Source organism: Vigna umbellata, chromosome 5 (assembly GCF_029865625.1).
Source record: "Vigna umbellata cultivar VRB3 chromosome 5, Vumbellata_1.0, whole genome shotgun sequence".
Lineage (NCBI taxonomy): Eukaryota > Viridiplantae > Streptophyta > Magnoliopsida > Fabales > Fabaceae > Vigna > Vigna umbellata.
Window position 1 is genome coordinate 68,212,931 of NC_142169.1, and position 14,369 is coordinate 68,227,299.

General features: G+C 35.5%; 2 protein-coding genes across 3 annotated transcripts; both read right to left on the reverse strand.

The window, feature by feature from the left end:
• Window positions 1-619: 619 nt before the first annotated feature.
• On the reverse strand, window positions 620-1,542 carry ERF12 (ERF domain protein 12). Its single transcript, XM_047307600.2, has one exon. The coding sequence runs from the start codon at window positions 1,372-1,374 to the stop codon at window positions 868-870; it is 507 nt and encodes a 168-aa protein (XP_047163556.1). The 5' UTR covers window positions 1,375-1,542; the 3' UTR covers window positions 620-867.
• Window positions 1,543-3,992: 2,450 nt separating this feature from the next.
• RLP4 (receptor like protein 4) lies at window positions 3,993-11,823 on the reverse strand. Of its 2 annotated transcripts, XR_015786791.1 has the most exons (11): window positions 11,528-11,823; window positions 9,544-10,599; window positions 8,918-9,065; window positions 8,333-8,404; window positions 7,985-8,056; window positions 7,378-7,449; window positions 7,223-7,300; window positions 6,912-7,093; window positions 6,298-6,446; window positions 5,248-5,397; window positions 3,993-4,172 (listed from the first exon to the last, which is right to left on the reverse strand). XR_015786791.1 is itself a non-coding variant. In XM_047307599.2 (10 exons), exons 1-9 carry the CDS (start codon window positions 11,610-11,612, stop codon window positions 6,313-6,315), a joined length of 1,899 nt encoding a protein of 632 aa, XP_047163555.2. In that variant the 5' UTR covers window positions 11,613-11,821; the 3' UTR covers window positions 5,945-6,199; window positions 6,298-6,312. The 2 variants fall into 2 exon arrangements, 1 of the variants encoding a protein (XP_047163555.2); XM_047307599.2 differs by lacking the exons at window positions 3,993-4,172; window positions 5,248-5,397 and adding an exon at window positions 5,945-6,199 and having other exon boundaries at window positions 11,528-11,821.
• Window positions 11,824-14,369: the final 2,546 nt, after the last annotated feature.

A 14,369-nucleotide genomic window follows, 5' to 3' on the forward strand; every position in this document is an offset into this window, starting at 1 on the left:
TAATAAAACAAATAACTTAAATTTTGAACTGACAGACATGACGCATTGCTTAAGATATTTCCACAATTTGTAGACGGTGGTTGTTCTTAAATTTGTTGACAGTAGTTTCATGTGCTAATACATACAAGTACAGAAAAATATATAGAATAAGTGAAAAAGGAATATGAAGGAAGGAGTTGAGGTGTATAAATGGTACGCGCTTTGGGGAGCGAATGGGTCTAAGGGTTGTGGAAAATATACGCTGCAAAAATGATAAGATGCAGAGGTCTGACTAGAAAAGGAATGCCATAATGCAGATACCCACACGCTCGCTTCGCAGTTCCCGCTCCCCCAGAGAAAGCATTCTCACGCGCGCGTCACTGGTCACGCTCGTCCTTTCCCTTTCCCAGGTGGTCCCAACCGCATCAACGGTTGGCAATCCCTCCTCGCTTGTCTACTACGCCGCCCAACATTCCAAAAGCGCCAAACCAAAATAAATTAACCACGCTACCAAGACAACCCAACATTGCAAAACCATAAAACTTTCAGACCACACACAATCATGGAAAGACGGTGAATATCTTCTGCTAACAACACAAACAACTTTAACTGGATCGGCGAACTAACATAGTAGTACCGCTACTACAAAATTCGTAGAGTCATTGATAAGGAAAATAAATGTATATACAATATCATAGCGTTTTTCTTCCATTAACCTAATGTTAGATAGACTCACATGGACAGATAGATACGATGAACGTACGAGGCTCATAGTAAAACCTAAGCGAGGTGAGGGAAAATTTAAAAACATACAAGATAAATTAGATACGAAGGAAAGCAAAACGAAACGACGACGTAAAAAACCTAGTCAGAACTCGGACCGACAACTCATAGCCACAACGGTGGAGGCTCGTTCAAGTCGATGGGGATCCCGCGCCGAACGAGTCCCAAAAACGACGCCGTCGGGGAGCTCTCCACCACCTGAACTCCGCCACCGAGAGGAACGCCGGCGTCGGGGCGGCGGAGAGCGGTGGTGGCAGGGGGAAGAGGCTGCGGCGGTTCGATGTCTTTGAGAACGGCGGTGTGGAGGAACTCGGTGAGGACGAGGGTACGGGAGGGGACGTTGGGCCAGCGGTGATCGGAAGAAGGGGCGTTGAGGTCGAGGCAGAGGGCGGGAGCCGGGGGGAAGTTGGTCTTGGCCTTGGCGCCGCGGAGAGAACGGGCGGCGCCGTCGTAGGCGAGGGCGGCCTCCTCGGGAGTATCGAATGTGCCCAACCAGACACGTGTCTTCTTCCACGGGTCACGTATTTCGGCGGCGTAGCGTCCCCAGGGTCGCTTCCTGACGCCTCTGTAGTGCCCCTCGCGAGAGCCCGAAGAAGAAGAAGACGCCATCATGCAACGAACGCAAAGTACCAACTCAAACTCAAAAAACGTTAATGAAAAGGGAACAAACACAACAAATGACTATGTGTGTATTTAAAAGTGGAGGGACCCACATAACCTCCCGTAATTGTCGGCTGGCCGGCACCACCACACTTCCCTTCTCTTTCTATTTCTCTTTCCTCGCTTTGCTTTGCCTTTTGGTTTATATATACACGTAAACACACACACGCACACAGTCGCAAATTTGGATAAAAGGGGCAGTTTAGATTGGAGCCGTTGATGTTGACGAGGGAGTGGTGTGTAGAATCGGACGGCTGTGGATTGAGAATGTGGAGCCGCCGCCTGATGAGACGTGTGGGAAGGAGGAGTGACGTAAGCCCTAGAGGGGGTTAATTAAAAAAAATGAGGAATGGTAATGGTAGTAATGTGTGTGTTTTTTGGGATTGAGATTGTGAATGGGAATTTGAGTTGACGTAATGAAAGGGAAAGGATGGGAGAGAGAGAGAGAGAGGTGGGGGAGTGGGATTGGGAAGAGAGAGTGTGGGGTTGGGGTTGGTGCTGTGACAGAGACTCCCACGTGGAAGAGTGTCTGAGTTGCAGGGAACAGGTGATGTTGGGCCACACTCTCTCTCTCTCTCTCTCTCTCTCTCAATATGGGCTTCTCTGATCTATTTGGCGTGTTTGACTCTGTTGGGCTCTGTCCTTTCTCTCACTTTAATAACTCTTTATCTTTACTATTTTCTTCCATCTTATTACTACTACTTACCACTGTAAAATAAATAAATAAATATATAAATAATAATAATAATAATAAAAAGTGTGAGTGAGTGAGTGGTGAATGGCAGGGGTGGGGTGTGCAGACTTCAGACTCACTGCACCAAGCAGAAGGGCACAGTTTATATGCCTACACATACAACAGATACGGATGTTCACGTGAATCCTTTTCTATTTACTTTCTCTTTTCTTTTTTTCTTTCCTTCCTTTTCCATTATCACACTACTCTTACATTTCTACAACGCCGATCATGGGGAATCCAGTTATATTCGCTGCTCCTGTTTCCACCATCTTTCGATGATTCTCTCCACAACTCCTTTTACATTATTTTTCTTTTCTCCTTTTTAATTAAACTTTGCCTTTTTGTTTCGCTTTCTATACTCTCTCCATCACTCTCATCATCATGATATGATATATGATATGATATGATAGGACGCCAACTTTTTTATTTCTTCCTTTTTGTGTGCTCCCTCCGATTTTTTTCATTACCCTTTACTTTCTTCTTGTTTCTCTCTATCAAACAACATCCCTATCCCTACCACCTCTGTCTTTGGTTTCCCTTCTAAACCCACTTTCAACGGACACCATACATCATGTTTTGTAACGGCCTCGTGTTCAAATTTACTCGACTGTGATAAATAAATAAAATCTACAAAATAGTCAAAATAAAATGGTATTAACCTTTGATATTATTTAGAGGCAGCCATACTTTAGGTAAAGTTTGGACCTGTGGACCTAAGATAGGGATGGGACATGCAGAGTTAGAGGTTGAAGAAGAGTCTTCCAAGACAAAAATAACTAACACCACCAAAACAGACTCCTAATAATTTAGTCCTCGTCTCAATAATTCAACTCTCCTCACTGAGATAAACATTGTATCACAAGTCCAACGATCATGTCTAATGTTGTCACTTAGCCTGTAAAAGACCTTATATCAATGCCTGATATATGAACTCTGTTTCAAATCATTTTATGTATTTTGACCTGAGCTGGCATGAAGTTAAAATCTCTACCGACATAGTATTTTCTTTTACACATGTGATTAAGATCTCATAATAAGAGAACAAAAATATTCTCAACAATATATTTTAATAATGCATTGCTTTTTATTAAATAAGGATAACTTAAAAAAAAAGAAAACTGAATTGAACCAACCATCCCTGTCTTCAAATTACTACGATTGGAGAAGAAGTGATTCCAAAAGTTTGAGAATCAGGTTGACTGAAATGAAATGACGTACTATTGCAGAGTCCATGCGCACAATTTAATAAAATGAAACGTGGTACGTACTCCTACGTTTTACACTACTGTACACCATATTGATGTAAGTAATTTAAATTTCTCTTTCTATTATTTTTTAACTTTTATTATTTGTTTCATCATCAAACTTCGTATACTTTTTTAGTTCGTCCATGCCCCAATATTATTCACTTCTTTCTGTTATACAATTTAAGAATGTCGGTAATTGGACACCTCTAAAGTTGTATATATAAATTTAGTTAAGAATTTAACCCATAATTATATAAATTTAATCAAAATATTGTACAGACTTAACCAAAGTGTTATGATTTAAAATAATAATAATAATAATAGGATATCACGTGTCTCTATCATAAAACAATATAAGATATTATGTGGCTCCATCATAAAGTGATAGTTGATTTTTTTTTTTTATGTTATCACAGGATGATTATGAAAATTTCAAAAGTATACTGATTTAAAAATTATATTGTATGTAATGTTTAGAAGTATGCAATTGATATACTGATTTAAAAATTATAATAATTTAACTTAAACATTCCACTTATTTAACCCATATGTAAGAGTGTATAACAAGTATGTCCTAGATGAAAATGTATGTTTACTATTTTTCATAATTTAATGGTGTAAAAATAAATTTTACAAAGTGTGCTACATTTTTATGTTTTAAAAGAAAAAAAGAATGATAAACATAATTGAGAATTCAGAAAACTGTAGGATAAAGTTCAGATAAATGGAATCAGTACATTGAGCCATCTCTTTATGTTGTCTTCATTCTATTCTATTGGGGTGTTGCTCCCTCCACCACCACACCCTTCTTCCTCCACCTCCCCTTTACTATTTTGCCCTTAAATAAAATTTTATTTTTAGGGTTAATTTTTTTAATTTTACCCATTCACAACCTATTCCACTAATAACCTATTTTAGTTCCTCCTACATGAGTAAAATATTTTTCTTTTATTTTAACATTATTTTTCTTCATCTCTTTCTTTTGTCGCGGTGAGATACTACAAGTTGTAAAGGTTGGTGGTAGTGGAAAGAATTATCAAGTAGTCTCCCTCTCGTGGTGCAGTGTCGCTCTCGTGATGCAGTGTCGCTCTCGTGGTGCAGTGTGTGGAGTGGTGCAGTGCGTGTGTTGCTTCCTTAAGGTGTGTTTTCGAATAAACCTTCAAATAAAACCCTAAAATAAAAAACGTAACTTTTAAACGGTGACATCCTTCAACGGATGTCAACATCCGTTTAAGGAAAGAACGGATGTCAACATCCGTTTAAGGAAAAAAACGAATGTCAACATCCGTTTAAGGAAAAAACGGATGTCGACATCCGTTTTTTCCTTAAACGGATGTTGACATCCGTTTTTTTCCTTAAACGGATGTTGACATCCGTTCTTTCCTTAAACGGATGTTGACATCCGTTCTTTCCATAAACGGATGTTGACATCAGTTCTTTCCTTAAACGGACTCCGAGTTACGTTTTTAATTTTAGGATTTATTTTATTAGTTTATTCTTTATTTTGGAAATATTTTAATAATTTAATTTAAATGTTTTGATTTATTATTTTTTAATATATTTTTAATGTATTTTAATAATGTAAGGAAAATGAAGAAGAAAGAATCGTATGAGGAGAAGTGAAACGGAGAAGACAAATGCAGTTGTAAAGTAAAACAGAAGACAAATTGTTAAACGAAATTGAGAGATGGAAAGATTGAGTGGAGGGAGTAAAGTAGGAGAACTAGGTTTGGAATAAATTAAAATAATAAAAATAAAAAATTTTAATTTGAGGATATAATTGGAATTAAAAAAAATTGGGGAGGTGGAGGGAGAAAGGTGTGGTGGTGGAGGGAGCAACACCCATTCTATTGATTTGCTGAGGGGCACTGTTTGTTGGACCTCTGTGGTATATAGTCTCTTGGGCTTTTGGCCTTTAATTCTGTTGTAGTGCTACTAAAAGAAAGGCCCCCAATTGCGCCAAAATCAACTCGACTAGCTTGCTTCATGTTTCTAAATACTGAAATACGTAAATGTTAACAACAAAGTAGTTATCTTCATGAGGGAAATACATTTAATCTCTACAGCCAAATATATTAAAATCATTCAAGTTATGACTATGCTGCTTTAGAAAAATTACGACTATTTTAAAGTTTTTAATTTATATAATTTAAAACTTAACATGTGATAATATGTAATAATCAACATTTATTTTTCATAGAAAATATTGTCAATAAATACCCTATATATATATATGTGTCTGTGTGCTCTCATGCTCACATTTAAACCTAATCATGGACCATAGATCAAGAAATCTAGACCAGACTGGGATAGGTGTGGGTTTTATTTGGTACAGTGACTTGTTTTTCTTACCAACTTCAATTCAGAAACCAATTTTCAGCTTATGCAAATTGGCAATTCGGTGGGGGATTTTTTTCCTTATCAAGCCACAAACAACCATACCGCCTATTAGAATGATCTGCAGATAATATAAATAGGATACACATGAAAACTGTGACAGGCATTATGTAAATTGGAACTTGCTTTTCCTACATTCATAGAACATTATAATTTCTATTTGTATATTAACTTTTAAATTGTTACAAAATCCTCTACTAAATAGAAAAAAGAAAAAAAAAAACATGTATAGAAGTTCAAACAAAGTAGGAAACTAAAATGTAAGCATGATGTACAAATTTCTGATTTACAAAGAGGGTTCCCAGCTTGTAAGAAGTTATTTAAGGGAGCTCAAAAAACTGTTGTCAATATTTGGAGAAGCACGCTATGGGAAACACCATCAGAAGATTGGATTACTCTGCAATTAGTGCCACATAGATAGGACTATTGATTAAAAGAAGCTATTTAAGATAGGAAACAGAAAAAAAAGAAGCTATGATTGTGCTTAAAATATACCAGAAAAATGGGATATCATCGTGAAAGCAAGATAGGCCCATTCTCCGAAGCAGTTTGAGCATTGCCATAATTATTATTGTTATTATGCCTTGCCATCTGGATGTCACGTGAAAATTGGGTCCTAGCTTTCGCATATGGAGCTGCCCTTGCTACAAAAGAAAATAAGAGTATAAATTTTTCATTCAACGTCACATATGAAGCGACACATTTCCCTCAAATTCAATTTTCTTTATCCTGGAAAACTACTGTGAAAAATAACGTATCTGTTTGAAAACGTTAAGATTGCATATAATGAGGGAATAACTCCAACAAAAATTCCATCAATATCTTATAGTAATTCGTTCTCTATGCAAATTTACGGTTAGAAAACTTCAAAACAGACAATAAGACACTGCTCTTGCACGCGTTTATATTAATAGCAGTTTTCAAAGCTCAATCTGGGTAAGATTGCTAACCCAAACAATCTTACCCAGAACCGGTCTGATTTTGGTGCACTTAAAAAATCAACAATTTCAGAAGCCGTTATTTATAATCGGTCATGAACTGTTGTAACACAAGCTCAAACCAGACACATTTTATTAGGACAACTATAACCCACAAATCAACATTCTTACCGGCTATTTGCTGAACTCGGAGGATATTCTGCCGCCGTTTCCACCAGCAAACTGAACCAATAATAAGAAGTAGGAAAGTAAAAGAAGCACCTAAGCCAATACCAACTTTAGCACCGGCAGAAAGGTGAGGTCCACAAGTGGGTAATCCAGGTATGCCACATAGACCTGCATTATCAGTAAAACTGCACCCATCCACAAGTGCAGATTTAGCAACCTTAGTCACAGAGAAAGTGGAGGAATGGCAAATAGATGTGCCTCTTCTCCCATTACATACAAATATTCTTTATATAGTTTAACATTTGACAACATACTTAAAGCTTGCCCCGTGTAGAAGTCTTCCTCCTAGAGTCGCTGGTACCCTTCCAGACAGGAAGTTCCCATTTAGGTTCCTGCATGAAGACTGCTTAATACTGATTTATCGTTTATTATTTCTCATATCGTCAAACTAAATACTGAGAAATCTTACAGTCTCTGTAATGAAGTCAATTGTCCAAGGCTTTCAGGAATCGATCCATTGAAAGAGTTGTAGGATAGGTCACTGCACGTGTACATGCATTCAGAAATCATATCACCATGATAGTCAAGCAAAGATTCAAACCTTCGCATAATTTAACAGTGAAGCTAAATAGCAAATCTCCAAGAGGTTTAAACCAAAGCATGAAGAGGCCGAGTCAAAAAAATTACATAAGAGGAACAGTTTCTTTTTCACTTTCTGTTTGTTATTCATTTTAGAGGTTTTGGAACAACACATTGGTCTAAGTAAGAAATCCCGGTAGTCAGTAGGAATTATGGAGAGTAGGTGAGGACTACAAATGTTTGTTGTGAAAAAAGTATAAATACAAGTCAATACTTCATGCTAAGTATATCTTGTCCCACACGTCTTACTATGCCACGCCACTAATGGCTCTAAGGCTTAACTCACAGAAATGTTTAGATAGAAGCTGATAAAACTTCTAATACACCTGTCCTGAAGATGAAAATCACATATTGGCATTGTACCATGTATAGAATGACCTGGGAAACAGATAAATAAATCCATCGGTCAAATAAGCTAAGAACAAGAAATCACTTACAGCACTTGCAAGCTAGTTATTGTTCCAAGTGGGGATGGAATAGCCCCACGAATGCCGTTTCCACTCAAGTTTCTGTGCACAAGTACAATAAACATAAGGAATATGAAAATGAACATGCTCAATGTTAGTATATCTTGGGGAATAGCGAAATAAAAATAAATAAATAAATAAAGTGAGATCAATTATACAATGTCACTATATCAGAAATTCTCAAGCAACTTGTCATTTAATTATCAGAGCTTTATTGTGTTATCAATTATCAAGCATGATTCATACATATATGCAATGCCAATTGCCATGAAACAAATAATAATGTTTTCATAAAAGAAAAAACTATTTCAAACTCACAGGATTTGTAGATTATGCAGTCTGGAAATGTCATTTGGCAAATAGCCCTTCAGACCTTGATTGCCAAGACCCCTGTTCACAGATCCAGCACCAAGTCAATAAGATATTGAGATTAAATATTAAATACAGCTTTCAAAGGAAATGCAATGGTTTCGGAACCCAAAGCTAACAATATGAAGCGGAGTGGATTTGTAAGTACATTTTGGCTAATGAATACAATAAGGGCACAAAGAAATTTAACAAAGAGGAGGAAGAGGGCGGAGGTCACTCCCTCAAATAAGTTAATATAAAAAGGATTATTCGTGTGAGTGTGTGTGAAATAGTCTTCAAATGTTAGTTATCAATGTGAACAAAGACATACTTATAAACAGAGTCTTGTAATTTCATTTTGTTTTTTTATGGGATTCATACTTCGAAGCTTCGATGCTGAAGAAATGATTTTTATTCTTGCTTTCGTCGCAAAAATAAAGAAATAATGAGAAAGAAAAAAAAAGTCAAAGAATTAACACGAGGAAGATGGAGTTAAGACACCACCACAACTAAATACACAATAAAAGCCTAAGACCAAGGACAATAAGAAATTACAGTCCATCAATGACCCATTTGCTGCTACTTTTGTCTAATCTGCAATCTGCTCCAGTCCACGGGTGTTGCTGGGGAACACATGGATCACCATTCCACCCAAACCTGGGAGGAAGCCCCAAAGCCTTCTTCAACGTTTGTAAAGCCATAACTAGAGTAAAAGAACAATAGTCAAGAGGCAAACTTTTATAAGCATTTGGATTAACAGAAATCACATTGACTAACACTACATAAATTAGACAACAACTAGATGCAGCAGTATCATAAAGGAACAAATCAACACCAGGCTTGAATTTCGTCCTTAAGAGGAAGAGGAAGAGGAAGTAAGAACAACAGCAGTAATTGGTTAAGGAAAAGTATGAAAAGACAAGGTAACATAAGAAGTATGATAATGCATCAAAAAGTAGCAATGAGTAGCACTCACCATGGTCAAAGTCCTAAATAATTGAGTATCATGAAGAATGTTAAGTAACATAAGGGGAAAAAACGACCAGAAAATGTATAATTATATCACATATAAGTTCCTAAGAATGTAATTATTATATTTATTGACTTAAATCCGATCAAAATCCAGACTGTGTTTGGTTATTATAAAAATTCATGTTGAAAAAATAGTGCACTGCATGTACCTTCATCTGATAATGTTTTTGCCTCAGCCGTTATAACCTCCAATATTTCAATGGCACTAATTATGGCAAAACTACCTTTTATTGGGCTCAAAGTTACAGTCAAAGTTCTCCCATTAACAGTAACAGTTTTATTAAGCACGAGAGCACTATAACGATCCCCACTCATTTTCACAACGTCGACATTTCTAAAAGCAACATCTCCATTTATCATAATGTCAAAGACTCTTTGTCCTGCAGCAGTCACCGAGTTATCAATCTCAGCAAAATGTAACCAAACAGAATAGTTTTTGTTGGGATCCACATCCAATGTATATGTCAAATCAGGTTGGCTACTAGTGCTGACAAGGGCTGATCGATAAAGAGTTTCGGGATAAAAGTTTGGTGGATGTGAAGCCTGTTTGATTCTAGTCTCAACAGATCTCTGATGATCAGAATCCCCACCAAAAGTTTTAATATGCTGCCAATATCTGTCCCCTCCCCGGGGATCTGCACCATAATCCACACCAAATTTTGACTGTCCAAATCCACAACTCAATCTTTTGACTGTTCTAAGCATTACCCCTTGACTCCAATCCGGTCCAAAATAATAAGCTTTATCATCAATTTGAAGAATCTCGATTGAAAGAATTGCCGGATCTCCGTGACCTGTGCCATGGAAACAGATTGATACTGAACCATCCATAAGAAATACTTGGGCTTCAGTAAATGCTTGATCATCCTGAGTGGTCCAACCTGATTTCAAAGAATATATTTGTGTTCCTTGAATTGAGATGTCAAATAGAGGTTCATCGGTAACTGTAGTATGTGCAACAAGTCCAAAAAAGATCCTGATTGAGTAGCGCCCTTTGGGCACCCTGTTAATGTTGTAGCAATTTGAAAGACCTTCAGAAAAGGGGAAATAGCGTAGAGTCTTCAGAGGAGGGGCAATGTAACTTGTCTTAGATGCATTGGTGGGAATACCTCCTGTATAACCAAAGTCTTTATACCAAAGGGTAGTGGTTGGTTTTGTTTGAACATCATGACGAGCCCCACAGCTTATGTGCATGCCATATGGCCCTGCAACGAATACAATGTCTCAGAAATTTAAATCAACTCAAAGGGGATAAACTGTTAAAAGTAACAAAGTCCTAATCCACTGGAATGTGCAAGCTATCATGCTGGTTTCGTTGGCACTGGAATTCCCCAGTAGCAATTACAGTGCAGCCAGCAACGACCTCTTGATATAAATCATTTTGTAGTTTGTCAAAAGATTGCACGCTCACACTCGCACAAAAGCATAATTTAATCATATCTCTACGATGCTGCTCGATTAAATGCAACAGTTTGTGTACCACACAACCACCAATAAAGCCTTTTCGTGAACCATGATAACTTATTAAACTGGCAGAGAGCAAACCCAGGGGAAATACTCAGTTTCCCCCAGTTCTTACTGAGAATAGAACATAAAATAACAAAAAAGGAGTTAAATAAACTTAGCTAGTTTTAAAGTTTGGAAATGCTCAGTTCTTATGCTTTTAGGATCAAAGCACTACGCTACGAGAAATGTTTGTCATGAACCATTCTAACTTGACCAACGCGTCCGGCCTATACTGTACTGTAAGCAAAATGTTAAGTTGCAGGGAATAATTTGACCATGTTATTGAATTTTCCCATTTTCCCCCTCTTTTAAATCATTCAGTGTTGCCTACTGGCTTTGTCTCATACTATGACTTCAACCCCAAAGCACATTAAAAAAACATAAGAAGATGCGGAAAACTGCATCATTTTGCCTTTCTCTAATCCATGAGCAATTTATGCCACACCAGGTGAAATCAAATGCACCCCTACACCACCACTCAGATTCAACCATCAATTCCACGACGCACACGCGCATTTTCACCTCTATTACTTAATTCAAAGCAAACCAAAACGAAATTAAAACACATCCAAGCCAAAATCCTTATCAACTCAGCGTTCAACTTCAATGCAAAATAGAGAATCTCACCTCGTTGAGCTGCACGCGTAGTAAAGGCAAAGCAGAGGAAAAGCGTCCACAGCAGAAGGAATCGAAACGTTGCTATGTTCGCCATCTTCGCTTTTCTTCTTCTTTTCTCTCTCTCTCACATTCCAACTTTTCTAGAGAGAGAGAGAGACGAACGTGTCTGCACTTCGCAGCAACCCTGCACAGCAGTTGGAAATAGAAATTCACAAATTCACATTCACTAGCTACTACTTCGTTTAGTTGACCCGTGAACTAATGAAAGAACAGCTGTTACGGTGGTACTGAGCCATATCACGATTAATGCAGGCGCGAACCATCTCAACGGTTTTAATGGTCATTAATGGTTCAATATTAATTGACGTGTGTGAAAGTATGGTAGGTCTGAACTCTGCGTGGTTACTGTTCGTGGGTCCGCTTTTTTTGACGGCTAGATTTGAGTTTAGGGGGAGTGGGTGTAGCTTGGTCCTTTGATCAAAAGCCTAGTTAATTTTGTAGATGCATGTGAGCCCCACTTATTTTATCTCAGGAAACAAAAAAAATGAATGGTTTCATTTGATGCATTGATAGCTCCCTGTTTGAGGTGGATTCTGCTTTTATGTTGCTATGAAACGACAACAGCAACGTGAGTGAGTGAAGAGAGAGAGAGAGAGAGAGAGAGAGAGAGGTTAGTTTAGGTACACACAAAGAATAACGGTTCATGGAGGAGAAATGTCATGTCAAATAATTACTATTAAAATATGTTAGTGAAAGGAAATTACGTGATTGGCCTTGTGAGGAATAATCTTGTTATTCTTCATCGGACGGTGGAGATGAGGTGGATGGTGTGGACTTTGAAGTGTTTTGACATTTGAATAGGACGCAATCATAGGCGAACATCACCGCCAGCGGACGCAGCGCATTGGATAAAGGGTCAAATTTGAAATGGATGTTTACATTATCGTAAAACATCATCTTCACTTTGAATCCTTATGTCACTTTTCTCCCGTGTCTTAAATTTTTCATTTTGTTAGCAGGAAAAGTTATTTTTATATTTTAGACTAATATATATATTCTTCATTCTTACGTACAAAAAAAAAAATAGTTAATACATGTGAAGAGATGTAGAATATTGTTTATGTAATTTTTTAGTAAAAAATGAATAGTATGGTAGAAATAAGTTTTAATAACAGAAGTTTTACAGGGATGATTTTTTTTTCAATGTTTGTAGTGCTCTAATAAACAAGTAAAGTGGAGAGAAATAGTCTTTCGTTGGTTCTTTTACCATATGAGACATTATAGAAGTTCACAAAAAAAAATACAAACATTTTTTCATTGCATGAGTTTTCTTTCAAGCGTTCTCATCCATCACAGTGTTTACATATTCACAATGTTTGTCATTGTTTCATTAAATATTGTGGAATTTGTTCATTTCTCAACATTTAGAGAATGTAATTGACAATTCCCATTTCAAACATGTGTTTAAGGTTGTTAAAAGTTACTAGGTTTTAAATGAACAATATTTATACTTTTGTTTTATAGTTGTCGATTTGAATCTTCATTTATTTTTTAAAGGTGTTATAATTCTTCAAAATGAATAAGTTTTTCATCAATTTATTAAAAAAAAAATTAATACATCGTTTACAAACTTTCACTTGTTTTCCCACAACACAAATAATCTCACTCTCAATTTCTATTTTTTTTTCATTATTTCACTAACTTTTATCCTACCATCAATCTCAACAAAACCAAATCCTTAAAAATAATTTAGATATTATATTATAGTAACGTAGTTTATAATATAATAGTTACAATAATGTGGTGAATAATTTAATTTTGTATAAATAATATAAATTTTAACCTAAAACTTGGTTGAAATATGAGTTTACTTTTATTTATTTCTCTTCACAACTTAATCTATAGATATATTTAATTTGTATAAGTATAATATAAGCTAATGGTCATAAAAAATGTTGATGAATTTTATTTTGATTAATAATATTTCACCAAATCACTAATTAATATAATGTCTTCCAGTGATGTCCAAGTCATTTTCAAAACATATTATATTAAAGCATTTATAAATAATGAAAATATTATCTCTCGACATATATATACAGCTACATTAATTATTAAAGTTTGTGTAAAATTGTTTAATTTTTTACTACTTTTAATCAAATATTTATACCGTTTTACACAATCAGACATGTAGTTAGTTGTTAATGTTTGTTTAACCTTTAAATTGTTGTTTAGATAAGATGACATGTTAACATATTTATTAGTTCGATGAGCCAGATATGCATATTCAACAGAGTTTGAAGAGTGGAATTTGGTCCAATGATCGGTTTATTAATTCGTTCAAATTTAATAATTTGGGTTGAATTTTTAATTCAATGGTTTTTTTTAGAGGCTAAAGACCGGAATAAAGGTTGGTCTATCAATTTATTCTTTAAATTATTATTATTTTTTAAAATGGTGATGTATTGTATTATTTGAATGATGTACACGTATAATAGTAATGTATTAATACTTACAATTTTAAAATTAATCATTATAAAATAATTTAACATATAAAAAGTAATAATTATTTTAATCTATTTTGATATATATTTAATTGATTAATTAAAAAAATTAAAATTTAAAATTTTAAAATATTTAAAAATCATAAATAAATTAACACGTGACACATAAGTTAACATATTTAGTATTATACTAACATAAATAATCAAATTCATCGTATTTTAAAAAATGCAAATAAAATTTTAATGATTTAGATTTTCAAACAAACATAAAAACCAATAAAGGATTTAAATTTCAACGAAAATTTAATTAAATTGAAAGGTCATTAAAAAATATAGACTTGAAAAAG

Bases quoted from the DNA above. Each gene is read 5' to 3' on its own strand.
- RLP4 (XM_047307599.2), bottom strand. From the start codon at position 11,612: ATGGCGAACATAGCAACGTTTCGATTCCTTCTGCTGTGGACGCTTTTC. The intron at 8,057-8,332 runs GTGAGTTTGAAA...ACTTGTGCACAG, and splicing joins CTGCATAATCTACAAATCCT to AAACTTGAGTGGAAACGGCA. The intron at 7,301-7,377 runs GTAAGATTTCTC...GTCTTCATGCAG, and splicing joins TTGACTTCATTACAGAGACT to GAACCTAAATGGGAACTTCC.
- ERF12 (XM_047307600.2), bottom strand. From the start codon at position 1,374: ATGATGGCGTCTTCTTCTTCTTCGGGCTCTCGCGAGGGGCACTACAGA.